This window comes from Microtus oregoni, unplaced genomic scaffold, assembly GCF_018167655.1.
Source record: "Microtus oregoni isolate MIOR12 unplaced genomic scaffold, Mior012 000010F_ref0000083, whole genome shotgun sequence".
NCBI lineage: Eukaryota > Metazoa > Chordata > Mammalia > Rodentia > Cricetidae > Microtus > Microtus oregoni.
In genome coordinates this window covers 23,264,987-23,291,293 of record NW_024543069.1, presented here as the reverse complement: position 1 = coordinate 23,291,293, position 26,307 = coordinate 23,264,987, and the positions used below count along the sequence as shown (strand labels likewise).

Below are 26,307 nucleotides of genomic sequence, written 5' to 3'. Positions count from 1 at the left end.
TTAGAAACAAATCTCATGGGTTTCTTTCTCTTTGGGGAGATGAAACTGGATGAAGATTCTGAGGTGTTTGAAACTGAGAGTCCAGATACTTGTAAGATTTGCTAATGACACCACACCTTTTACCTTGTCATAGGATTTACGCTCTAACTCATTCCAGGACGCCTCTTCCAGGCTTCGAAGAACTCTTTTGCAGAACCTCTCTTAGAACCAACCAATGACACAACACACTGAGCGGCCAGTTGTCAGTCCTGTAGCTAGATCATCTTAACAAATAGGAAGCTGGTCTGAGTGCCTTCAGCCTCCAGCTGAGAGCTGGAACCACTCATGGTCAACAGAAATTGCCGGTGCCACTGAGTGTTTATTTGGTGAATGACGATGCAGATGTGATGGTCAGGCTTTGTTTCCTAGACAGGGAGCTGCCTCTAAGGAGCATCACGACCATAGAAGGCTGTGACCAGACAGTTCATCTTGGTGTATTACTGATCCTCATATCCTTATCTCTTAGATCAGTAAGGCAGAAGCTAGGCTCCTGCCATATGCACCATGGCAGGTGAGGGGGAAAGACATGAAGGGTATTGAAAGAACGTGCCCACTCTACCCTGACTTGGAAGGAAGGAAAGTCTGCCAGGGAATTGGGCATACTCACTGTCTTTTGGATTGAGTTATTGATCAACAGCCACTCAGACACCAAATTTACTGTCTGTGTTCAGAACTAAGCTTCCCACATAGAAACCCATTTTGAAATTCCACCAGGCAGGCATTACCCGCTGACTTCTGAAAACCTGTGCTGTAAAACGCAGTAGCCACTGGCTCCTGAGATGGTCCACAGCAAGGAATGCTGGAAATTCATAAATGCAGAAGTGATTTCAAAATCTCAGTACAGAAAGGAGAAGAGAGAGCAGGGGTTAGAGGAGAGAAGGTCAAATATTTATACCCAAAAATAAATTTTTGGAAATGCCTAATTAAAGTAAATTCATTATTTAATTCTGTTAGTCTTGTTCGCCTTTCAAATACTGCAGTTTAGACCAAGCATGATGACATAGTCTCACAATCCCAGCACCTGAGAGGCAGAGGCTGGAGGGTTGTGAGTTCAAAGCCAGCCTGCGCACATTGTGAGCCTACATCTCAAACTGAATAAATGAACTGCTTTAATGATTATCTAAAAATGAAAGGAAGATAAAGGGCCCAGATTGTGTTTCTTGGAACTTCAAGGCTCTATGCCAAGGCAAATACACACACACACACACACACACACACACACACACACACACATATATATATATACAAAATAATAATGATAAGATTTTACGGTGAAATACATGGAAAGAAAGAAGGCAGGAAGCTACTTTGTAGAACCAGGGAGGTTATTCTAAAGGATGAAAGCCAGCCGAAGAACACAGAGTGAAGATGACTGGAGGAGGAGGAGGAGGAGGGACTGGGACCAATACCGTAGGTGTTCAGTTTTCCTAAGGCACTTGGGCTTGAGTCCTGTGCTCAGTGCACCTGCCCCTGAGCTGCATCCCAGCTCCTGAACTCTGAGTGTGTACATGGAGAAAGAAGAAAGATTGACAGTGAAACCAACCAATCATTTCCCAACCTCTTATTTTTGCTCTACTAAATTTTGCCTTCGGCATTTAATAGGTAATCTTACCAATTAAAACTAATGGTCTATAACCTCATTATTAAATCTTAATTCCATACACCTTACAGGGCATCCCCATAGCTATTTCGTGCTCATTTCACATATCTCCAGGGAGATTAGCAGACAGGCGTGATGTCTGAATGTCTGTCAGTGTGGGCACCAGGCTGCAGTTAACCCTTTGACAGGATGTGCTGCCAGAAGCCAGTCACCTCCTAGTTAGTGAGTGTTTCAAATCCTCAATCAAAATTTACCCTGTTTTAACATCCACCCTTTTGTATTTTGTTTTGTTTTATTTTCGAGACAGGGTTTCTTTGTGGTTTTGGAGCCTGTCCTGGAAATAGCTCTTGTAGGCCAGGCTGGCCTCGAACTCACAGAGATCCGCCTGCCTCTGCCTCCCGAGTGCTGGGATTAAAGGCGTGCGCCACCACCGCCCGGCATTTTAAGGCCAGTCCTCACCTTCAACTGTGAGGAACCACCTCTGTCTGCACCTGGTGTTTTGTTGCCTTCACGCCTCCCCAGACTGGAAACGTTTGTCCCGTTACAGGAGAACATTCCCTTCCTCAGAAACATTAACCCAACATGGCAGGAGATCGCTGCTGTAAAAATAAAATAGTGAGACCATGTCAGCAGCAGAAAAAAAAAAAAACAAAAAAAAACAAAAACAAAGGTTGTCCTCACTCTGTGCTGTGTGAATGAACCTCCTTCAGCCTTCTGAGGTGTTATTCCTGAAGTGTTTGTTCTCCAGAAAAACATAGCGGCATTCCTGCGCTTCTCATAGGAGTGTTGTCATTTTGACTTGTAACTACCAAAAGTGAGGACTTATAATTTAAATAGTGTGTGTAATACGCTATTCTAAAGCTCTAGGGTGAGGTATGAAAATTCTTGCCAGAATGTATGAATTGCTTTCAGATCGAGAAATGAGGCACCCACAAAGCATCGTGGCTATAAATCATAGTCTTAACTGAATTTAGGAAAGGGAAAAGGTTCTAACAATCTTCAACTTTATACAATACGTTTGGTAAAGGGAATTATTACTAACAGAAACACAGGTAAATATTTTGATGACCCTTCTCAGCTGTATACACCAAAACCTGCTTTGTAAATGTTTAAAAGAAGGTGAGATAGTCACTCACAGTTAGCAATGATATATCTGTGTGGCAGGAAGCAGGGAGGTTCTGCTTGCCATCAAGCAGACTTTTTCACTGCCAGAGAATTTGGCAAGAAATGTTGGGCATTTCTGAACCCCCTCGGGACTTTCGTCTCCTTCCACCGAAAGTCCAGATGTGGGAAGAGGAAGATTCTGTGTCATTGAGTCACCTTCAATACTGCTAAGATTTTACTGAGTGTGAGAGCCCCTTTTCAGTTTGTTTTAAGAGACAGAGTCATATGTTGGGGGAGAGCGGATGCTGGCATGGATTATAGGGACATGGTATCTGTTCTTGCTTCCTCTTTCCTGGTAGCAAAAGATCCAGAGATCAGAAAAAAAAAAGTCTGAGATAGCTTGACAGAAAAGCTTAGCTTGCAAAAAAAAAAAAATCACAATTCCTTATACTCTGAAATCTAGCTTCAAGACATTTACTCTTGAGTGTGATTCCTGTCTGTCCATCTGTCTGTATGTATCATTTATTTCACCCCAGACTCACAGACAGACAAACTAGAACTAAGGATCCACACAGAAGCTCACATACCCATAGCCACCTGATTTTGTTTTTATCAAGGGACCAAGAATACACATAAGAAAGAAGACGGCATCTTTAACAGATAGTGGTTGAGCTGAACAATGGCAAGTCGAAAATGAAGTAGCCCCTTCTCTCACCTAGAACAAATCCCAGCTTCAAATGGTTCAGGGACCTCGGCGTAGGACCTAATTAACACCCTGAATCTGTTAGACGAGAGAAAACAAGCTTTCTGAATGACCTGGATAACACGGGCATTAAAATCAATAATTAATAATTGCGACCTCATGAAACTAATAAGCTTCTGCATAGCAAAGGACACAATCATTCAAAGGAAGAGGGAACCTACAGAATGGGAAAATGTCTTTAGGGTCTGTGATATACAAATTTAACAATGACAACAAAAATACAGGTAAACAATGGGGTTGAACAAAACAGAATTCCTATGATTTCCTGTAAGCAAATTAGGAATTACAGAGAATCAAGTTTGCGTGAGTTCTTCTGTCTGATAATCAGGCCTTTCCCATCTAGAATAACCAGTTCTGAGGTAGTTGCATAGCAGAGGGATCAAGAGTCTTTGGGTTGCTTTCCATCAGGCTAATTGAAACATGGTGGTGGGCAAGGTGGGAAGAGGAGGGCTGGAGCGGACATTGTGCTATCTTAAGGAAGTCACCAATATTACGTTCTTCCTTTACATTAGCCTTGTCTTAAGTTTTGCTGTGAGCTTTGTGGTTTTATATGTATAACTCCTATGCCTTCTGCTCTGCTTTTATCATTCAGTTATTGTAGTGTTGAGAACTGAACCGAAGGCCCTATGCACGCTAGACATGCTGTCTGCCCCTTGTATCATGCCTGGCCCTTGGTTCATGAAACACAGTCGCACAGTGTTGCCCATGATAGACATGAATTCACTATGTATCCTAAGCGGGCCTTGAACTCTTGTTCCTCCTGCCTCTGCCTCCCAAGAGCTGGGATTATAGAGTCACAAGTTCATACTTTTTTCTTTTTGATATTTAAAGGCAACCAGTATGAATCTTTTAGAGATGATAAATTTAGAGATAATCCCCAATTTGTGTTACATTCTTCTGAAGCAGTGATAAAGTTTGAGGACATGTCTATCAAGTATTGAATATTCCACGAAAAAGAAAAGCAAGCGGCTTAAAGCTGTCTACATTCTGTTTCATGTTATGTCCGGTAACATGGAGGTACAAATCACTGTTGCTATAGTTAGTGTTTCAATTTTCCATGGGTAGCGAGAACTACCCATCCTCCAGAGACTAAACATTATCACATTAATTTGTCCTCATATATGACTTGAACACCAATGTGTCTTGCATATAGTTCCAATATCACTCTTTTCATCTCAGTGCATTGACATAGTTGATACTTTTATATTAAAGGAAAGGTTATTTATTTATTCGTCGTTTGTATAATTATATCTTCCATTATGTGTGCATAGGTCTGTTTAGGTTAAGCAATAGGAGAGAGGAAAGAATGCTTTAGTATGGTCTGCAACGGCGCCATCAGGAGGGTTAGAGAATTAGAAGATAATAGGGTTAGGTGTGCAATAACTAATTTTTTGAACTTCGATCTCAAGTAATGCCTGATGTCAAATTATGAAATTATCTGAGGAAGAAAGGAGCTGGAGTGTGTATTAAAGTGAAACAAAGAGATGAAAACAGAAGAACATTAAGAGACTACTTTGCTGAGGGCCCTTGTTCGCTTTCCATGGCTGTGAGAAACACCATGACCAAAAGCAAGTCAGGGAGGAATTTTTATTTCAGCTTCCAACTGAGAGGAGTCAGGGAAGGAGAAGTCAAGGCAGGAGTTGATGCAGAGGCCATGGAAGAATCACTCAGCTTACTGACTTGCTCAACATGGTTTGCTCAGCTTTCATTTTTATATAACCTGGGACCACCTGCCCAGTGGTGCCCACACTAATCATTAACCCAAGATAATGCCCCACAGGCCAGTCCCCTCTTTCCAGATGACCCTAGCTTGTGCCCAGTTGACAAAACCCCAACCAGCACAACATAAGAGACCAGTTATCCTCAAGGTACCCATGGCCCCAGCAGATAGGGACAGACTTATTTTTCATAGCATAGTACCACAGGAAAATTGGCAACTGACAAACTGCACATATTTGAGTTGAACATTTGGTAAGTTTTTGGATGTGTGCAAACATCACAAGAACATTGTTATGGTTCAGTGCGAACATATCCACCTTTCTCGCAAGCTTCCTTTTGTTCTTTATTAATTGCACCGCCCCTCAAGCACCCAAAGATCTGATTTCAGTTGTTGCGGATCAGTTTGCATCTTCTAGAGCGTTTATGAATAGGGTTATACAGTATTAGTTGGTTTGAGCGCCTCCATTCTTTCATTCGGCATAACTGGTTTTTGAGACAGAATCTCGCTATATAGCTGTAGTTGACCTAGAACTCACCATGTAGAGCGAGCTGCCCTTGAACTCACCAAACTCCTCTTGCCTCTGCCACCCCCTCCCCTCGAGTGCTGAGATTAAAGACTTGTGCCAGCATACACAGCCAGCATAACTATTTTTAAGATCCAATAATAGTCAATTATAACACTTCCTTCTTTTTTTTTGTCGAAGAGCAATCTGACATTTGTGGACCTTTGTTCGTCCTTTCATGGGTTAATGGACACTCAGTTGTTCTACTGTGAAGTTCTTAAAAAAATCAAACAATCATGTCTTTATGCAGACGTTTGTATGGGTACACTCTTCATTTTTCTGTGGCTATATGGTGTTTGTTAAAATGACTTCATTATCAATAATACATATTTAGTTAAAAATTAGGACTTCACTATTTTCCAAGGTTGCTAACAATTTATATTTGAGATATGGGCAATATATGAAAATTGTATGTAGTTTGATTCCATGAAATCCTCCCACACGAATACTTAATCTGTTTATCATTTGCCTTTTTGTTCCTGTGATAAAACACCATGATCAATACTACTTATTTCTATAATAAACTTGTCTGGGAGATTTTATTTTGGCTTGTGGTTTCAGAGGATCCGAGTTCACAATAGTGGAAACAGCATGACAGCCAGCAGCAGGCAGCCAGCATGGCAACTGAAGGTGGCAGCCGAGGGCTCACATCTCAAGGAGGGGCATAAAGCAGAGAGAGGGGAGAAGGGATGGAGGAGGACACAGAGAGAGACAGAGACAGGGACTAGGCTATTAAAACTTTAGTGCCTGCTCCCAATGGAGTACTTCCTCCAGCAAAGGCCACACCTCCTATACCTGCCAAGACTCAACTGGAGAGCAAGTGTTCAAATGCCAGGGCCTATGGGTGACATTTGTCATTCTCTACTATAGTCCATTCCATTGGCATTTCATATTGCTGGGGTCTCATTGTTGGGGACTGCAGACCACCAGACCCTGACTTTCCTGTAAACAACTTGTTTTCCTCCGCTCTGAGCACGAGACCCTGATGGCAGGGGCGTGGGTTCTGATGGGTCTGCAGCTGAAAGAGCCTGAGAGCTGGGGCGTGGCCAGAGCCCCATATAAGCTGCCCCTGAACACAATAAAGGGGGCATTATTGGGGAATTCAAGGATGATCCATGTCTCTGTCTCTGTCTCTGTCTCTCTCTCTCTCTGTGTGTGTGTGTGTGTGTGTGCATGTGTGTTTCAATCTCTAGCCCCTTGCCCAGCTAGGGAACCTTCCCTTCGTGGCAGGCTATGTGCTACAGGTGTAGTATCGTAGTACATGTAGTACAGGCGCTATAGGACCATAGTACACATAGTAGCACTCTAGACTCTACATCTCATGGCTAGCCATCTTTTTCTGTGTGTCTTCTGGTGATGTCCGAGCAAACTTTGCACCCAGTTTGGGTGTTGCCTGCTTTCTCCCTATTGTGTTTGGCTTGAATGATACGCAGCTGAGGGGCACTTTAGCTTCACAGAGACGCTGCTTGATGTGGTATGAGGAAGGAAAAGAGTTGATGGCTCATGTCTCATCTGTGTGGATAGTTCAGAGGTAACCAGTGTAATCTGAACACGTAGATAAGCAACATGATGGAACGTAATTTAAATTGTGAATTGTGTTGAATTTTGAATGTCTGTGACTTTTAAGTAATAATTTTTCAGGAAAAAAAAAAGCTTGCTGGTAATTTAAACTTAAAAGCCTCATCCAACCAGGCAAAGCTGGGGCTGTAGAGGCTTCGCTTAAATTGGCAGTTCCTCATGAAACTCCCCATCTCCTGGGAGATAAAACTCAATGCACAGCTTTCGTGTGTGTCCTTGGGAGTCTTCAGTTAAAGGCACAGTTCTGGACCAGATGAATGTTCCATACCCCTCCTTTCAAATGACCGAAATTGAATTTTTTCTCAATTCCATTGCATGGTAGCCCTAATGCACATGCTAAAGAATTGATTGGTTAATATTTCACCTGTGTAAACAATGTAGTATTTTATGCCAGTTAGAATAGGTCAATCACCTGACAACCCTTAGGAAGATTGAACCACAGCTGCGGAATGACATAGGGTAGCTTTAATTTATGACTGTGTTAGCCTGAACATTTATTATCAAAGATTATCTGAGAATAATAAAACAGAAAGCAACAGAGACAGGAAAGGGGGAGGGGATTCAACATCTAAAAGAAGAGAAAGACTAGGAGTCACAGTTTCCTCCTGTGGAATCACTCAGTTTATTAAAAGATGAAATTTTAGAGGCTGGAGCGATTGGTTAGTGGTTAAGAGCACTGACTATTCTTACAATGTGTGTGTGTGTGTGTGTGTGTGTGTGTGTGTGTACATTATATGTTCCAAGCACGCACATGGTGGCTCACATCCATCTGTAACTCCAGTTCCAGGGGATCTGACACCCTCTTCTATCATCCATGAACACTGCACACATGTGGTACACATGTATACATGCAGACTTAACACTCATATATATTATATATATATATATATATCTTGTTTTAAAAGAATATGGATTTAAGTTAGTAATGACAGCTAGTTAACAGTGTTTTATAGAGTTATTGGAGTTTGAAAATGATTCATGGAGTTGATATTTATTGGGAGCATATGAACTAGTAGCTGCAATGTAACCTATCATGTCAAAGCTATGTATTAGGCAACTATCAGAAAATGTATGATTATGAATGTCACAGCTTGGTATTTTAGCAACTTAGCCCTAGTGCTAAAGAACACATCCTTATTTGGACATAGGATTGGTCTACATGAGACATCAAAGATGAGGTCATCGGGCTCCTTGCTCCTGTGTGGCTACGATTGCTGTCCTTATATGAGATGGTAGTTGGTGCAAAGTGAGGCACCCACGCATCACTGTGTTGTGATGACACAGGCAGAGGCTGGAATGAGGTCCGCGCATGCCAAGGAATGCCAAGAATTGACAGACATGTAGCAGACAGCAGGAAGGGGCAAGGGGAAGTTTGCTTTCATCGGCACCTAGATATTAGGCTGTGAGCCTCCAGGACCAGGAGAAAGAATTGTGAGTCATTTTCAGCTGCCCAGTGTACGGACCTTTATACGACAGCATTCTCAAAAACTATACAACAAGAAAGTTCATTGTAACAATATCACCTACAGCTGAAAATGATACAATGTATGCAAATTTTTATAATAACAAATTTGCTAGTACACCAGGTCAGAGTTATCAGTGAAGTTTTTATTCGTACCTCCAATCCTCAGCTGCAGGACCTGATGGTCTAAGCTGCCAGGAACTAATGCCACAGGCTCAGCGATGTCTTTGCTCGGCAGACGATTATTGCCCTGGGATGCCCTGATGAAAGTTGGCCAGCCGGGGCTTGAACAAGCAGAGTTTGTGTTCATTTCAAACGGAAGTCTTGAAAAGATTAAGTGAGAGGAAATGATGTACTGATCGTTTTTAGGAGCGTGATTTGGATCATTATAAAGAAACAAAAAAGAATGAAAAAGGTGTCAAGCCTGTAGTTAACAATCCTAGTGAGAATCTGTTTTCTGGTTTTGTTTTGTTTTGAGATGAGATTGTCTCATTGGTCTAGTGTCTGCTACTTAGGTGAGAGGCTAACTGGCCAGCAAACCTCCAGCGTCTGCCTGTCTCTGCCTCTCCAGCAATTGCTCCAGGAGGCTGGAGAGACGCACGGGCAAGGACTGAGGTTGAGTGCAGAGGCTGAGACTGCTGGCGTTGGTGACAGTCAGGAGAGAGACTGGATGGTGAAGACCAAGCACCGGCTCCTCTAAAAACACATTGTCCCTCATTCCCTGCCTCCTGCAAGGGATGTAGAGTGGCCACCCTAATTATTATGTACAGTTTTGTCCATATGTCTGTCCCCTTTGTGGCTGTTCTAGCGAGAGCAGACAGAACGCTCTAGGTGCCAGTAACTCTGTGAACCCTGCTGTCTCCAAAACACATTTCGTCTGTGTTGCAAGCTAGAGAGTTTGATTCCAACTTCAGTAGCAAACAACTTAGCAGTATAATAAAGGATTACAGTTATTGTTTTTCCCAGGATAGCCAAGGTTGTTTTCAAAGCTATGCATTGTCAACAGCCAGGAATTCAGTGGAGGGAGAAACATCACAGAATGTGTTAGGCTGGGTCCTCCAGATGAACAGAACAGGAAGCACAAATGTATATTAAAAGTGGATTTATTAGATTGCCTTACCCAACCAGAGTCATCCAGAAATGGTTGTCTCACACTGAAGAATCCAAGAACCCAGTAGTTGCTCAATTCAGGAGACAGGGTAGCTTGCTAGTCCCAATCTGGTGCCAAGACCTTAGAAGATTCCTGGTCTTCAGTTTGTGTTAGAAGAAAGTTTTTCTTCCTTCCTTCCTTCCTTCCTTCCTTTCTTCTTTCCTTCCTTTCTTTCTTTTCTCCATCTGTTCCTCCTTACCCCCCTCTTCTTTCTTTTTTATTTCTTTTTTTTGTTTTTGTATTTTTTTTTTCAAGACAGCATTTCTCTTTGTAGTCCTGACTCTCCTGGAACTCACTCTGTAGACCAAATCAGTCTCAGATTCAGAGATTTGCCTGTCTCTGCCTCCCAAGTGCTGGGATTAAAGATAAGGGCCACTACCACCTGGCTGAAATAATTCAGGTATGTCCCTAATACTCAGGAAGAAATTCGCAGTGGCAGCAGCAGAGTAAATGGACCCCCCAGCAAAAGTGAAGACCAAGCCTATGTAAAAGTGAGTGATTTGCCTTCTGCAATGTCCTTTTATATGGGCCCCTGCCAAAAGATGCCAGTGCCAGCCATGTTCTTCCCACATAGACTAAGACAATCAAGGCACCCCCCCCCCCCCCGCCACAGCCATGTCTGCAGGCCAACCTGAGAAGAACAGTGATTTTTTGGGGCTGTCTTCCAGTTGATCTTAGTTTGATCCTAAGATTAAAGTTAGTGTTTGTTTAGGCACGGTGTGGTGGTGCTTGCCTTTAATCTCAGCTTTCAGGCCATATAAATAGGTAGATATCTGTGAATTCAAAACCAGCTTGGTCTACGTATCAAGTTCTAGACTAACCAGGGTTACCTAGAGAGACCCTGTCTCAGACGTCTGCTTATAAGCTCATGCGTGTACATTTCAAATATACGTAATCTGTTTTTGCTGAAATGTTTAGATTGGCAGAAAGGGATTTTTACACTGTGGAAATGACTTTAATTGTGACCAGAAAGAGTAGAATTGGTCCTCTGCTTCCCAAAGCCTTATGTAATTTCATCCTCTTAGGCATAGGAAGTATACCATGTGACCCAGCTATTTCACTCTGGGCATATACTAAGACAAAGATTTTTGCACCCCCTATGTTTATTGGTGCTTAATTCACTATAGCAAAAAAATTGGACCTAGTTGTCAATCAATAGACAAATGGATAACAAGACACACATATATGTGTGTGTATATATGTTATGTGTGTGATATATTTGCACACACACATTTTTATATATTAATGTTATTCTGCTCTAAAGAAAAATGTAATCATAGAAATCCGCAGAAAAATGGGTGAACTTGGAGTGTATAATATTAACTGAGGTCACACAATCTCAGAGGAAAAAAACTTGCATGTTCTTCCTCAGATGCAGCATCTAGCTAGTGATATATGTATAAGTGAAAACAAACGTGCACATGGGTACAGTGTGTTACGGAGAATGAGAACAAGCAAGGCTAAGTAGTAGGAAATGACGAAGAACTGACTAAAAGAGATGGGCATGAGTTCTGAAGGAGGACAGAAAGCGAATTGGTTTTCTACCTCTAACCCTGCCCTGCCTTTCTCGTTTTCCTGGTGGTGGGTAAATGAATAAAATCTATCAGATAATGAAAGTGCAAACTCCGCTGTGAAGCTCCACAGTTTCTGGATGACCATTCCAACTGCACAGAGGTTCACTGAAGCACAAAGGTACTGATCTGTTTAATTGTGGTGTGTGGTTTTTTATTTCCACTTTTTTTATGATAAAGTTTTAAAAAGAAATAGGCTGTTATGTGGAATCATGCAGGGCAGTGAGCAGAACGCTGAGTAGACCCTTGGTCTACTAAGAACAGTTAACATGAACACTCATCCACTCATGTCTGCTCTGGATTCTTGCCCTGATGGAGACAGAACCACGATCCAGTCTTTGCCTTTAATGGAGATTAAAATACCCTTTCTGGATATGCCTTGTCTCTGTGCAGGAACTCTGGTTTGCTCTTGGGAGACTGTGATTGAAGAATCAATTCTGAATACCCAGCTGTGAGCCACACCTGACTCCGTTACCCCTCTAGTAACAGTCCTAAGTTATTCAACACATGAAGAAACACCCAGGCATGGTCCCATCAGTAGCCGATAAATTCCCTCCTCCCCATGTCTATTCGTTTTAAGAAAACTTTAGGTAGTATTCTAAAAATAGCTGCCATTTTCACAAATTATTTCCATCATTTACTTATACTTTCAGATGGGTAATGGCGAACAGGTGTGGAGATTATACCAACTATTTTCCTTTGTGATTGTTCAAAGGGCCGTCATTATCTAGTGATTATAGTTTCTGGCCACTTAGCTGGCTTTGTTTTCTAGGTTCAACTTATTTGTTTCTTTAGCTTTTGTTTGTTTGCGTGTTGAGACAGTGTCTCAACATGCAGACCAGGCTAGCCTCAAACGCTTGGTTTTCCCATTTCAGATTCCTGAGTGCTGGGCTTGCAGGCACGAATGACCATGCCCATATCAAGTTCAATAGTTTAATGTATTCAGTGTTGAGCCATCACTGCCCTCCTTTGTAAGACTGTTGACGTTTCCAGCCTCCTGTTACTATTCCCGGTCATTGCAGATCACCTTCTAAACCAATTTTGAACATGGACCCAAAGTATTTTAGGAAATGCAATCCTGTGCTTGTCGGACTAACACGATTAGTGAGAGTTTGACTCTCCCTCACTGACACAGACATGGTATCCAAGCGATCGGGCACCCTTGAATCCTGTTCTGAAAGTCCAGTGTATCGTGCCTGCTGGAGACAATGAGTAGACAACCTGATGGTCAGCTAGACAGCTCTCAAAGTTCTATTTGCTAACAGTGGAGGACGGGTTCTCAAGCTTCTCAGTCTTTCTGATCAGTCTTAAGACTTTTCTCATTGTCTTCTCAGATCTGATAAAAGATTCGTTCGTTTTTTTGTTTTAATTTGAAGAAAGCTACTGAAAATGGGGTATTTGAAAAGTAGTTATTTTATGAACATTTCTTCATTTTTGAGTTATTATTATTATTATGGATGTTCTTTTTCTCATAGAAATCCTTTTCTACTAATTATTCTTTTTATGACATCTTAATTAAAATATAATTATCAAATTCTCTCTCTCTCTCTCTCTCTCTCTCTCTCTCAGTGGCCATGACCTGACACTTTTATAATCACTAGAATGGATATTTGCAATGAATTCTAGCTAGCCTTTTAACTATTTATTCTATACACTAGAACTATAAATAGCTTCATTGGGCATAAAGCACATTAATCCAGTGTTTACAAACAGCAGCCACAGGCATCGTGCAATGCATATGGTTGCCCATTGAGTCTAAAGTTGGGTCCGATACCCTGCATCACTGACTTGTTCCCAGATAATGCTAAAGTCACCAGTCTCAGCCCACCCTGAAAATAGCAAGGGCATGGACTCAAGAGTTTCCTGAAGCAATATTTCCACATAGACGCTAAGAGATGGTGACAGTGTCCCTCTCTATTTTGTCTCTGCTAAATCTGCAATAACTTACAGCCCAGCCCATGGATTTCACCTCACAGTTTTCAGTACGGTCTGTTCTAAGAAGACACGGTATATTCATGGGCCAGCTTACATCTGTCAAAAGCCTGCCTGTGGTCTCAGGCTTAACTTGCTGCCTTTTGTTTCCGGTGATCATTTTACAATGAGCATCATCTCCCCTGCTTCGTGGACCTCCCTGTTTCAGAAGGCTGGATGAGGTTATCTACAGCACCGCCCACCTTCGGCGTACAGCAAGTTCCCAGAAATGGACTGACTAGTTCTGGGAGACTGTGGTCTCTTTTACTCCTAGCCAGCGTCTGATAGACAGAGAGTACTGACTTTTATCATCACATCAGGAAGCAGCAGGGGACACGGGATTTGATTAATGAAGTGAATAGACTGAGCCAGTAGCGGATCTGAATGTGCACAGGCAGACGGCAGACTAGAGGAACTGTCTTCATCATTGGACACAACCGGAAGTCCCTGTGAAAGCAGCCAGAGTTGACGGTCACAGGCAGCTTTGAAGGGATGTAAATGGCTGATAGAACAGAAAGTTTTTTTTTTTTCCAGATATGAACACCATGACTCCTGGAAGCGCTCAGTGTCCAGTGAACTCTGATCCCCTGTTACCAGGATTACAAAACACAGTTTTGAAAAAACAAATTCTAGAGGATGGTTGCCTAAGATTTTGCTCTTTTTGAGAGTGTGGCTCTAATGTAAATTTTAGGTACAAGTTCTTAAGCTAGAAAAAAGTATATAATGCAAAGCTGAAAATATGAAGGAAGAGTAACTACTGAATCAACCATATCAGGCCATAACGTTTATACTGTTTCACTCATTGTCAGCTTCCTCTCGGCTTGCATTATCTGCAGTTACTGTTTCAATTCCCTTCTAGGTGGAAAGGGATTGTTTGGTTGGCTTAAGTATTTTTTAAATATACTTTCCAATTTTATTTTTCTCATCATTTTTCTTTATGTTTTGGGATTTTAGTATTTGTGTGGTTGTTTATAATCCATTCACATTGGATCGCAATTTATTTGTAAAAACAAGATTAGATTCAGTCATTTTCATTCAGTGTCTTCCGTGATTAGAATCCTGTGTCTCAGTAGTTCTATAAATACTCAAGGATCAGGCTTTGGAAATGTCTAAAAGGTTATTGAATGCAAATTATCAGTGCCTCTTTTGTAAGTGTATGGAACCATTGTAAATCTGAATGTTTATAATGTTTCCTTATAAATGCTAGCAGTGGCTGGAGGGGTTGGCGAGTCTTCCTATAGGGGTTGTCTAGAGGCAGAAGCAGGGACCTGTGATGAAAATCTCCTTTCTCCTGGACCAGAAGGGTGCAGAGGGTGGTGGTTCCTGTGGCAGGAGCCCAGGCTGCAGGCCCCGAGCTTCCTGTGGGCAATGTTAAGGTATCTGGGACTGGGGCTTCCATGGAAGGAACAGCATCTTAGTCAAAGAGAGTGTCAGTTCTCTGAAAGTCCTTCAGAAGGAACTGGAAAAAAGCTGAGCACATTGACAAGAGGTAGAAAAAGGCCCAGAGAAGAAGTAAGGGAGGTCAGAAGGAAGGAAGAAACTAAAGACGAGGGATGGGGGGTGGAGAAGAGAATGAGGTCATCTACCTTAGCAATTAGAAGTTGTTTATTACAAAAAATTCTGAAGTCCGTGTCTCTTGAGTTCTCAGTTACCCTACTCCAGATGGGTTTTTTCTAGCTCCTTCCATTTTTCTTCCAAATTTCATAATTTTATTTTCTTGACAGCTAAATAATATTCCATTATGTAAATGTACCACATTTTAATTAACCATTCTTTAGTTTATGGACATCTAGGCTGTCCATAACAGCTATGGGCTATTATGAACAGAGCAGCAATGAACACTGATGAACAAATTCCCTGTAATACAATTTAGAGCCCTGAACACAAAATACAAATATATGCTTTTCCTGATATGTATATGGATGTTAACGTGCAGCTTTTGATAGGTATGCTACAATCCAAACTTCCACAGAGGTTAGGCACTTAGTGAAGGAGCAGAGGGGACTAGAGGATCATCCAGGAAGACAATTAGAATTGAGTGTTATAGAGAGATGAAGGGAAAAGTAGAACAGGAGGACCGAATAGGGTGAGGGGGGGTGGAGGAGGGAATGTGGGGAGAGGCAACAACATTACAGACCTTTGGAAGAGCCATGTGGAAACCTACAACTATAGAAGCTTCCTAACTTATATACCTATGCAAAAAATGTATAATGGAGTCACCAACAAAATAGGGGAAACAGTATCCCAGCTAGACATCTTACGCCACCAAGTAAAACTTCCAGCACCTGTAATAGGTTATGTCTCACTTAGTCCCAGCACCTACATGGCAGCTCACAATTGTCTGAAACTCCAGCTCTAGGGGACCCAATAGACTCTTCTGACTTCTGCACATATCAGGTACACATGTGGTATGCACTTACATACACATAAAATAAAAATAAATCTCAAGTAGACATAATAGCTTGACTAAGAGCCCATGTGTTTAAGATTTGGCCCCTAGCTTGTTTCTGTTGGAAGGGAGTCCTCAGGGTATCAGTAACAAATAAAAGCAACACATATACAGAAGGACATCCCACATCGGATGTAGGTGGACCCAGCCTGCTATGCAAACCGTCTCTGGGCAGGGGTCCGTGGACATTGTAAGAAAGACAGATGAGCAAGCCAATTAATAGCGTTCCACAATGGTCTCTGCTTGAGTTACCGCTTCCAGGTTTCTGCCTTGGCTTCCCTGCATCATGGACTCTAACCTGTAAGCTAAATAAACTACCTCCTCCCCAGACTGCTTCTGTGGTCAGTGTCTTATCCCAGCAGCGAGGATAAAACTAGGACCCTGTGTATATCCTTATGCCTTGCCTCTGTCTTCACTCCAAGTGCCGGTACCCTGTTTTGACTTCACTTAAGTTGACACTCAGCACTGTACCCTGAGTGAACCAGCTGTTCATTATGGCCTTTCTCAGCATGACTCAGTGCCGGGCTGTTTTACTCTAATATCAAGTGAGCTACAGCTTATGTCTTTGAATTCTAATATTGCTTTACCAAAGAATATATGATTTACTTAAATTTCATTTAAATATGAACTAAGGAATATATTAAAGGTTGGCATTATCTTTTCCTGAGACTGTATTGCTAAAGGATAAAATTGAGCCCGCGTTCTTCCTGACGCACTGTGGTCATTACCTCTAACAGGGACTGAATTCTCCTTGTCCTTCCCTCCTAGTTCGTTGCCCAGCCCAACTGCCAGCAGCTGCTCGCCTCCCGCTGGTACGACGAGTTCCCCGGCTGGAGGAGAAGACACTGGGCCGTGAAGATGGTGACGTGTTTCATAATAGGACTGCTTTTCCCCGTCTTCTCCGTGTGCTACCTGATAGCTCCTAAAAGCCCACTTGGACTGTTCATCAGAAAGCCTTTTATCAAGTTTATCTGCCACACTGCCTCCTATTTGACCTTTTTGTTCCTGCTGCTCCTGGCCTCTCAGCACATCGACAGGTCAGACTTGAACAGACAAGGTCCACCACCAACCATCGTGGAGTGGATGATATTACCGTGGGTCCTGGGTAAATGTGTTACTATAGAAAATATAATACCAACCGTGTTTCTGCCATGGAATTCTGTTGCTTGGAAAGAAATATTCACGAATGTTTGGAGCGGAGGGAAACGACACATGGGCTCTGACCGTGGTTGCTCTGAGACCTAATCCTCAAAACCAAAGATATTTTGCCCAACTGTGGTGGCTTGCTCCAGCATGCAGCCAGGGAAAGGCAGTGTTAGGTTCCAGGATGACAGGTGTTGATGACTCCCATGTCCCACAAAGAACTCAGGCCTCATTGGCCACACATAGCGTATTTTTCTCCTGTCCTGGCGTCGGAACCCCAGGCTTTTCAGGGGGAAGCAGATGCTCTACCTCTGACTGAGCTGCATCCCCAGCCCCCAGTTTTCTTAGAAGTCCTCCACAGATCAGTATGTGTCTCTCTAAAGAACCCCTGATTATATATATATATATATACACACACACACACACACACACACACACACACACACACACACATAATATTTTAAAAACTTTATCTACTTGTTTTTCATTGAACATGTGGTAGTTAGGAAATTTGGATATTAAACAACAGAAAAACTTCAACCTGCATGTTGCCAGAGATAGATAATCATTTTAGAACTGCCACAGATCAGAGTAGAAACCTTATTTATTATTATTAAAACTGTGTTTTCCTTTCTTCCTTCCTGTTACTGTGGCCATGCTTAGAATTTGCATTTTAATTTCCCTTTTCGGTATCCTACTGTGGCTTGCGGAGAAATCACATTTTCTCAGCTTAGCTCTTTGCTTGAGATCCCTGTGGTACTGGACCCAGCTCGTTAGGAAACATGACAGATTCCATGATTCACCATCTCAGAGCTGCTTGGGTTCCCTTCAGAGCTGAGAGGTCACTAAAGCGAGGAACCAGCAGGGAGAAAGAAGAGTAGCCTAAATAGTCGCTAAGAAAGGAGGACAGTGACCTGATGGTATTTACATGTTAACTACTTCCCATAAATACCACCTCAAGTGAATCCTAGCACCAGTTCTGACTTGCCTGGTGTGCAGGCACTATGCCCTCATTTAGGCCAAAAAGCAAAGTTTAGATCTGTAAGTCTTTAAAAAAATCACTACAGCCTTAGAGTTGGATAGTAAGATGAAATAATTGCTCTCTACCAAATTATCTCACATAAGGGACATAATTTATGTTAATTTTATTCATAAAATGCATTCTAGAATAATTCTTACGAAAACACTTAAGAGGTCGTATCTAAGCATTCCTAACTCACTGAATATCTACCTGAAGGTCCTGACATGCCAAATGGAAGACACACCTACCTTAGGAGAATGCTCAGAGGAGTGTGTCGTAAGCACAGGTAGCATCCCTCAACTCTGTGCAGGCCATGGGTGTACACTGGATACCTTCAAAGAGCCAAAGGGTATGATTGCTGCATAGGGAGCTAAGGGCACTTGGCCAGATGGAGCTTAAATGTCACTGGAGGAAATGGGATTAATGATCAGAACTGCAGAAAATGGTAAATAGTATAAAAATAGAAACATTTAACTTTGAGGAACGTGTGTGGCTAAAACTGCCTTTGACTGTCCGGTATACGTTAAATGTGTAGCAGAATATTCCTTGACATGTCAATGAACGCAATGACACCATGGTCACTGCTCAGTGCTTAGTGGATAGGCTTAACTGTCCTATAATTCCAGCCGTCGGAAGTATCTGCTAGAGGCAACATTTTCAGGATAATATGACTGCAGGGGGCTAATGGATCTGGACGTTTGTGGAGTAAAAGGTATTTCATAGAATTAAAGCCGCACGTGAATGATTATCTCGTTTCAGTAGTAGGGTGTGGGAACAATGGTGTTTAAGTATCAGGTAGACCTCTCAAAATAGTTACACTGTTGAATCAAGAAAGCCTCACTGCTAAGACTGAGTCCGAAGTGCTCTAGAGGATGCAGGCTTATAAAGGGCTGTAAACTGTTGCTGAGAAGCTGCAAGCTGTTACTGGGATTCTGTGAAGAGGCTGTATCTCTGGGACTTAAAATATAAGCAGTCACAAACCCTCAGGGTTTTTAGGGCCTTTATCAATAAAGGAAAAGGATTTTCACGGTATGGCACTTAGCATGCCATTGAATCTACTGAGCTTCCCTCATTAGGGAGAGAGAATCACTGTTCTCACAAAGGGGTAGAAGATGGCATTGGGAAGGGAGAGCTTAGACCCTTCTACAAATGTGATATAGATGACAAGGGTGTGGTCAGATCTGATGGCTGTACCAGTGAATCATCTATATATCCTTGCCCAAGACTGTTAGATGATGGAATAAGACATCGTTAGCTTCATTTCCTTACCCAACATTTCCTGGTTCATGCATTGTAAGGGTCTAGTTGATAGCAGTGAAGAAGAATAGCTTGAGGCTGGAGAGATGGCTTAGTGATGAAGAGCCCTGACTACTCCTGCAGAGGACCAGGGTTCAGTTACCCGCACCACCATGGCAGCTCACAACTATCTGTAACTCCAGTTCCAGGAGGATCTGACGCCATCTTCTGGCCTTTTCAGGTACTGCATACATATGGTGCACATATACACATGCCAGCAAATACTTACTACATATAAAATAAAATTAAGGAAAAGAAAAAAATTCCTTGGGATACTAGTTTTCCGACTTTCTCAAAAGCTATTTTGAGCTTTCCTCAAGTTGCATTATGATTGGTAAATATATGCCCTAGCTTTTTATACGACATAAAAATAAATAAATATATATATACATGTATATATGCATATGTACACTTATATAATCAACTTAGCAAAAAATTGTGACAATTTTTGTCATAACAATTTATGACAATAGCATTTTATAATAAAAGCAGCTCTTCAGTAAAAGTTGTCATATGTGAAATAATGCTTTGCTCCTCACGGGAAGTAAAATGGCTGTGCAGTGATTGGCAGTAACCCATGCCTGAGAATATGCCACAATCAAGCAGCATGCGAATCTATGCGCCATGAGCATGAGGCGAAGGGTGAACTGAGGAGATGATGGCGCAGAGAAAGGCATCTCAGTTCTGTTAAAAATAGAGCCTGTGGAATTGCTAGCCACAAAGCAAGAAGTGCTCATAATATCCGCGGTACCCAGCTTGCCTGCATTGCAGGCTTCCTTAGCACTTTTTCTTTAGCAACACTGGCTTCTCATTTCCATCCTTTGCTGTGTAATTTATAGCTTAGAACGTTGATATTAACAAGTCTGAAAATCTTCAACTGAGTCTGCCAAGTAGGCAATGTGGAATGAATAATGTTGATCTTATTCTCATCTCGACACTCATAGGAACCAACAAGCATATTATTGGGACCATTTTTAATATATATATATACCTATATAATTCGTATATGTATATATATACACACAGATACATATATAATTTTTGTTCTTGTGAACATTTTTATTTTCCATCTTTTGGTGCTAGGGAGTAAACCCAGGGTCTCTTGCACACTAGGATGTGCTCTTTCACTGAGCCATACCTCAACGACCCATTTTTTTCAAATAATCACTAAGATCATTTGGCTTCTATGACTCATTATTTCAGCCTTACTTCTAAAGCTCCTAGGACCTCAGTCAGCTCTAAGCAGTGTTACAATTATAAGAAACTAGCCTTTGCTCTTCCCCCTCATGTAAGTTCAACAGACTAGCTCCAGTCTTGTACAGATTCAAGTATAGGCAAAACATCCATTTGGTATTTTAAAGGACTATGGTGATATTAAAACAAAACAAAAAACACAGACAACCATTGCAATATGACACTTTTCCCTCGTCTTCCTGTTTATCTGTGTGTGTGCTGGTGGGGCTACTTAGAAGCTATTTTCATATAGTTATACATGGTAAACCATTAAGACATGCAATATTTAGAAATATTCAAATTGTCGTCTGTGCTACTAACTCACAGTAACTGAATTCTTTACTGGGGAAAAACTGAACTCTGTCAGGCTGTGACAGTGTAGGTCAGATTTAAGACTCAAAGACTGAAATCTGCAGGGTTCCCAAGAATGGTGGTGCCTCATGGAGATGGGAGGAGGGGAACGTATGGGAAGAGCAAACTAGACACCAAAATATAAAAAGGTCAAAGACTTGGATGGGCGTTTGAATTAGTTTTCCTTGGCTTGAAATTACAATAGCTATCGTTGCATAACAATATTAGAAGCTTTAGCAGCTGAACAGTTTAGATGCACATCCTCCTGTGAATGTCACAGTAGCTCTGTTCCATCTGGCTAGAGTGAATGATGGAGCAGGCTTTGAGAAGCTCAATTCCTTGTCTAAAATCAAGGCGCCAGCAGGTGCATGCTAGTATAACAAATCCCAGAGCTCCCGAGCAAAGAACCTCGATTCTCTATGAGATGCTGAGCCAGGGGTGGGAGACCCAGGATGGCAGGAAGCACCAGCCAGGCCTCTACATATGCACCATCCCCCCCAGTCTCCTTACACTTTTACACAGGTGCAGGGGACTGGGCAGCACATGGAATTCATCAGAGCGGTAATGCATTCTAGGAGGCGCTTTGGTTATAACAGTATTGAATAGCACATCTGTGCACAATAAATCCTTTGTACCACCCCACCACACTGCCACCGCCATCCCCCTCCCTTCCCATGATCTAGAACAGTCTATGTGGCTCTCTGGTACTGCAATAAGCAATATCTTGGAGAAAAGAAGGAAGGGAGGGATGGAGAAGATGTGGAAGGAGAAAAGAAAGGAAGGAGAAGAAGCAATGGAAGGGAGAAAAGAAAATAAGGACAAGGAGAAGAAGAGAGGGAAAGAGGGAGGGAGAGAGGGAGGGAGGGAAGTATTAGAATATGTACACATTTTATTTTTATATCCAAAGAATCACTTTCTGGGACATAAAGTTAAGTTCCCTTGTTTTTTAGAACAGTATTAATATTTACCCTTCTGTTGAGAGAGATGCATTTGAAAAAGGTGTTTCAGTCAATTGTTTTTAAAAATACTGAGAACATATCTTAAGTGAAACGTGATGATCTTCATAGTGGGAAAAAAAATTTGCTCATTTAAAAATTGTGCATCGTAAGCCGGGCGGTGGTGGTGCACGCCTTTAATCCCAGCACTCGGGAGACAGAGGCAGGCGGATCTCTGTGAGTTCAAGGTCAGCCTGGTCTATAAGAGCTAATTCCAGGACAGGAACCAAAATGCTACGGAGAAACCCTGTCTCGAAAATCAAAAAAAAAAAAAATTGTGCATCGTGCAGCTTCTACTAATCATTGAAAGGGTGCCTGGAGCAAAGAAGCAGTTGTCTTCCCGTCAGTTTCAATATATTCTTTTGTAATATTCATGGAAGTATTTAAATTAAAGAAGATTCTATAAAAAGAATACTACTACATTGCTCAAGCTCCCTAATTTTGATTATTAAATAATTATACTTAGGTATGAACATTCTAACTTCCATCTGACAGGACATTCCTTTTACTAAACTAAAAATACGGTCTTCCTTAATGTTGTTTTCCTCCTCTTTCCCCCTAATGATAAAGCAGTGGCGTCAAAAGCACAGTGATGTAAGGGTTTTCAGATGTCTTCAAAGGCAGAAGACTCGTTGCCATTTGCATCACCTCCACCATTCTTGATGGTCTGCTGACTGCAGTCAGAACCACTGGGAATTATTTTGAGCACATCGAGATTCTGAGTGATCATCTTGCTTAGTTGATTCAGAAATTGCAGAGGCCCTTAAGCACACTCAAGACTGAGAAATAATCATGGGAGAAAATTTTCATCTAGACTTGGTTCTCAGATGACAGTTGTAAGAAACTCTGCTTCTTAAGTTTCTGTTCTGCCCCCTAAATGAGAGAGCTTTTCTCTATTTTTGAATTAGATTGCTCTTAGGTATTGATTTCCCGAAACCTTGAGTTATTAAAATGTATGACCATTTATTTTATTGTGACATTTTGAACTAATTCTTTGAGAATTCCGTACAATATATTTTCATCGTGTTCACCCCCACTCCTCTCACAGCATCTCCCAGATCCACCCCAATCTTCTCCCAGACCTAGTCTCTGCCTCTCAACCCCCGCCCCCCAACTTTGTATCCTCTTTTTAAATAAGCAATCAAGTCCAATTTATGCTGGTCATGTACTCCTGAGCATGGGCATGTACAACTGGGGCATGGTTGACCTACCAGGAACCACATCCTTTCTGAAAATCGACTCTTCCTCCCCCAGAAGCCATCCACTGCCCACAGCTCCTCAGTGAGAAAGAGACCTCAGGAGTTTCTTCCTGATCTCATCTGGAATTCCAACTGGCTTCATCTTGTGCAAGTCTTGAGCAGATACCCACAGCTGTGGCGACCTGTGCCAGACACGAGCATGCTGACCTTCTGGGGAAATTGCTGTTCTCTCTAGATGCTCCTGTTGTGCCCACACACTGCAAGGTTCTTAGGATCAGATGCAGCTCCCTCTGACATCTTGCAGTCCCTCAACCCCTGAACCTTGAGGTCAGCCTGTGTGGTCTCCTGTGGTCCCTAAAACTTCTCTTGAGTTTGGGAAGAAGAGACATACGCTCAGCCTTCTACTGCAAGCCCAGGCACATGGAACAGTATGAGTTCAGGCTGCTACCAGCTACCCCAATGACAAGCTGCATAATTTCCTCTTGTCCATGATGGACTGGACCACGAGAGAAATACAACAGTTGACTGTCAAGAAGACACTCCAGTAGGGAGTACTAGTTTCTCTTTGCTTGAGGGATTTTCTTGGATCCCTTCACTTGAACTAAGGAAGTATGAAAGGAAAATCACCCTTGGGTCTTCTCTGCTATTTATTTCCTCATTGCACAAGACTGCACTGTCAGTGCTATGTGTATTTCTTGCCACTCCTTTTCCAGGGTTCTCTCTTTTTGGACTATGGCAATGGAGGGCCAGTGTGGGCTAGCAGATCGTTTCCTCGGATCTTTCAGTGACCTACCGAAGAAGATTATCTCTAGTTTTCTGCAAGCTGCCTTCAGAAAGCAGATGTCATAGGCTTTTGTCTTCTACTTCGTTGAAGTTTTAAATATATCATGAGACCTTAGGAACGGCCCTTAATTTAGTGTCTCTTGGGGTCTGGTATCACGTCAGTCCCCATTACATAAAATAACTTCTAGTAATACAATTATTTTTCCACAGAGACAGACATCTGATCCTAGAGACAGTTCTGCTCCCTGATTTGAAAGGCAAAGGAAAATTCCAGTAGTGAGGAATTCTTTGTGTTCTTTTTATTTTTGTTGATTTGATGTCTCTCCAGAGGCTGTCTTCACTAAAGAGCTCAGCAGCTTCTGCCCTTGAGCAGCAGGCCCTTGGGGGTTGCTTTGATGAAGAGGTACCTCACTCTTGTTTAGGGCTGTTGCTATCTACATGTGTCCCCACCCACAGCAAGAGAGGGCAAGGCCAAGGATCCTTCCCTGTAACAGTTATTCCCCAGAGCTTGAAATCTGGATGGTTGAGTGTGAAATCAGAAACTCTCCCTGCTCCCTGGAATCCTCACAGCCATGTTCAGGACAGAGCTCTCAAATGTTTTGGTGTAAACACCACAGGAGAGCTAAAGAAAAGGAAGGAGGGAGGGAGGGAGGAAGGGAGGGAAGGAGGGAGGGAGGGAGGGAGGGGGAAGGAAGGAAAGAAAGGAAGAAAGAAGGAAACAAGGGAAGGGAGGGAAGGAGAGGGAAGGAGAGGAGAGGAGAGGAGAGGAGAGAGAGAGAGAGAGAGAGAGAGAGAGAGAGAGAGAGAGAATAAAGATAAAGAAAAATCCAGGGCACTGGAGCACTGGATTTCTTTCTTGAACCCTTTGCTCTTTCCATCCTGGGTCCACACTCTTGACTTCAAAGCCTGAAATAAGGCTTCTAGAACAGTTCTAGGAAACCATGCCATCTGTTTATAAACAGAGAGCCGAGATGTTGAAATGTTCCATCACGGGGACAGGACAAACACGCTGTGACAGAAGCTCCCCAAAGCTTTGTTCCATCCCGTTTTGTTTTCGGTTCCCGTGAATACTGGGCTCGCTGGATGCGTCTCCGTTTGTGCTAGCACCCTCTCATTTTTCTAATGGCTTGTTTGTTCAAAAACGCGGTAACTGTTGCCAGGGGAGAGAAAACTTGGCATTTCACTAGCACAATTACAGCAGGCTAAAAAGCAACAGCCACCAAACAGGTATGTCATGAGGAGGCCATTATGAGATGATGCTCCAATCTGGTGGTTGACAAAGAAAAAGGTTCTAGGGCTGAGGTATGTCTCCCAAGGACCCAGGTTCAGTTCCCCAAACCCACAGAGTCCTCTGTAACTCCAGTTAAAAGGGATTCAATGCCTTCTTCTGGCTTCTGTGGACACTGCCTTCATGTACTGCTCATATATACATACGAACAGTTAAAATGCTCATACAAAGAAAAATGAATGAATCTTTTAAAAAATAAGTCTTTTAAAAATATTTCAACTCATTAACCGGCAAGCATTAATCAATAACGTTATCTCTAGCTGAAGCTAAATTGGTGTGCTGATGTAGGCCTTGAAGAGTGCTGTCGTGAGTTTAATCTGGATCCCTTTTCGCTTTTGTGTCAGAAGTGAGGTAAGAGGATGGGTGGTCAGGACGAGCATGTGAAATCCATCTCCACAGATTCCACGGAAGTCTTTTGGCCCTCAGAACTTTTGGTCTTTGGAAACCGTGGGTACCATCCAGTGCTAGCTTCCAGTTGAAGCTTCCCTTCCTTGGACCCTAAAGAACTCCCAAGCTAAAATATTTGCAGCTGCATCTCTCAGACCTGACAAGAGCCTCCTCTGCTCTCAGTGCACCAATGTCCTGATTACTCTGCAGGTGCTTTAAGATCTGTTACATGTGAAAATACACATAAATTTGAGGTGACTGAGTTCTGAGTACACGCTGATCTCTAGAGAGATCCATAGACTGGGTTTCCATACCTTGCCAAAATGGTTTCTGAAAATGCATAGTGAAAGGTGTTCTAGACTCCAGGTTAGAATGTCTACTGCTATCAAGTTTATAAAAACACAGTTGCCAGAGAAATCTTTACACTCACTTGGCAGGATGCTATCTTCCAATTTTACCAGACAGTCATATGATTTGTATGTTCTGGGGCAGACCAATCAGGTCTTTGTCTACTTGTAGATGACAGATCTTAATCTCGTGTCAGATATTTTAACAGTCAAACATTGCAATAGTATCAGTAGTAAGAAACGATACCTGGGAATCTTTCACAACGGCGATAGAATCTTCTAATTGAAATTCGTA

General features: G+C 42.2%; 1 protein-coding gene across 3 annotated transcripts in view; it reads left to right on the top strand.

The window, feature by feature from the left end:
• Window positions 1-26,307, top strand: part of Trpc4 (transient receptor potential cation channel subfamily C member 4) — a 159,062-nt gene that overhangs the window by 90,474 nt on the left and 42,281 nt on the right. For 2 of the 3 annotated variants that reach the window (XM_041659214.1, XM_041659213.1), the window contains exon 4: window positions 16,738-17,074. In XM_041659214.1, coding sequence (XP_041515148.1) covers window positions 16,738-17,074 — 337 coding nt within the window. Of the gene's footprint in view, window positions 1-16,737; window positions 17,075-26,307 lie in introns of those variants that run through there. The other variant, XM_041659215.1, reaches the window with a different exon arrangement.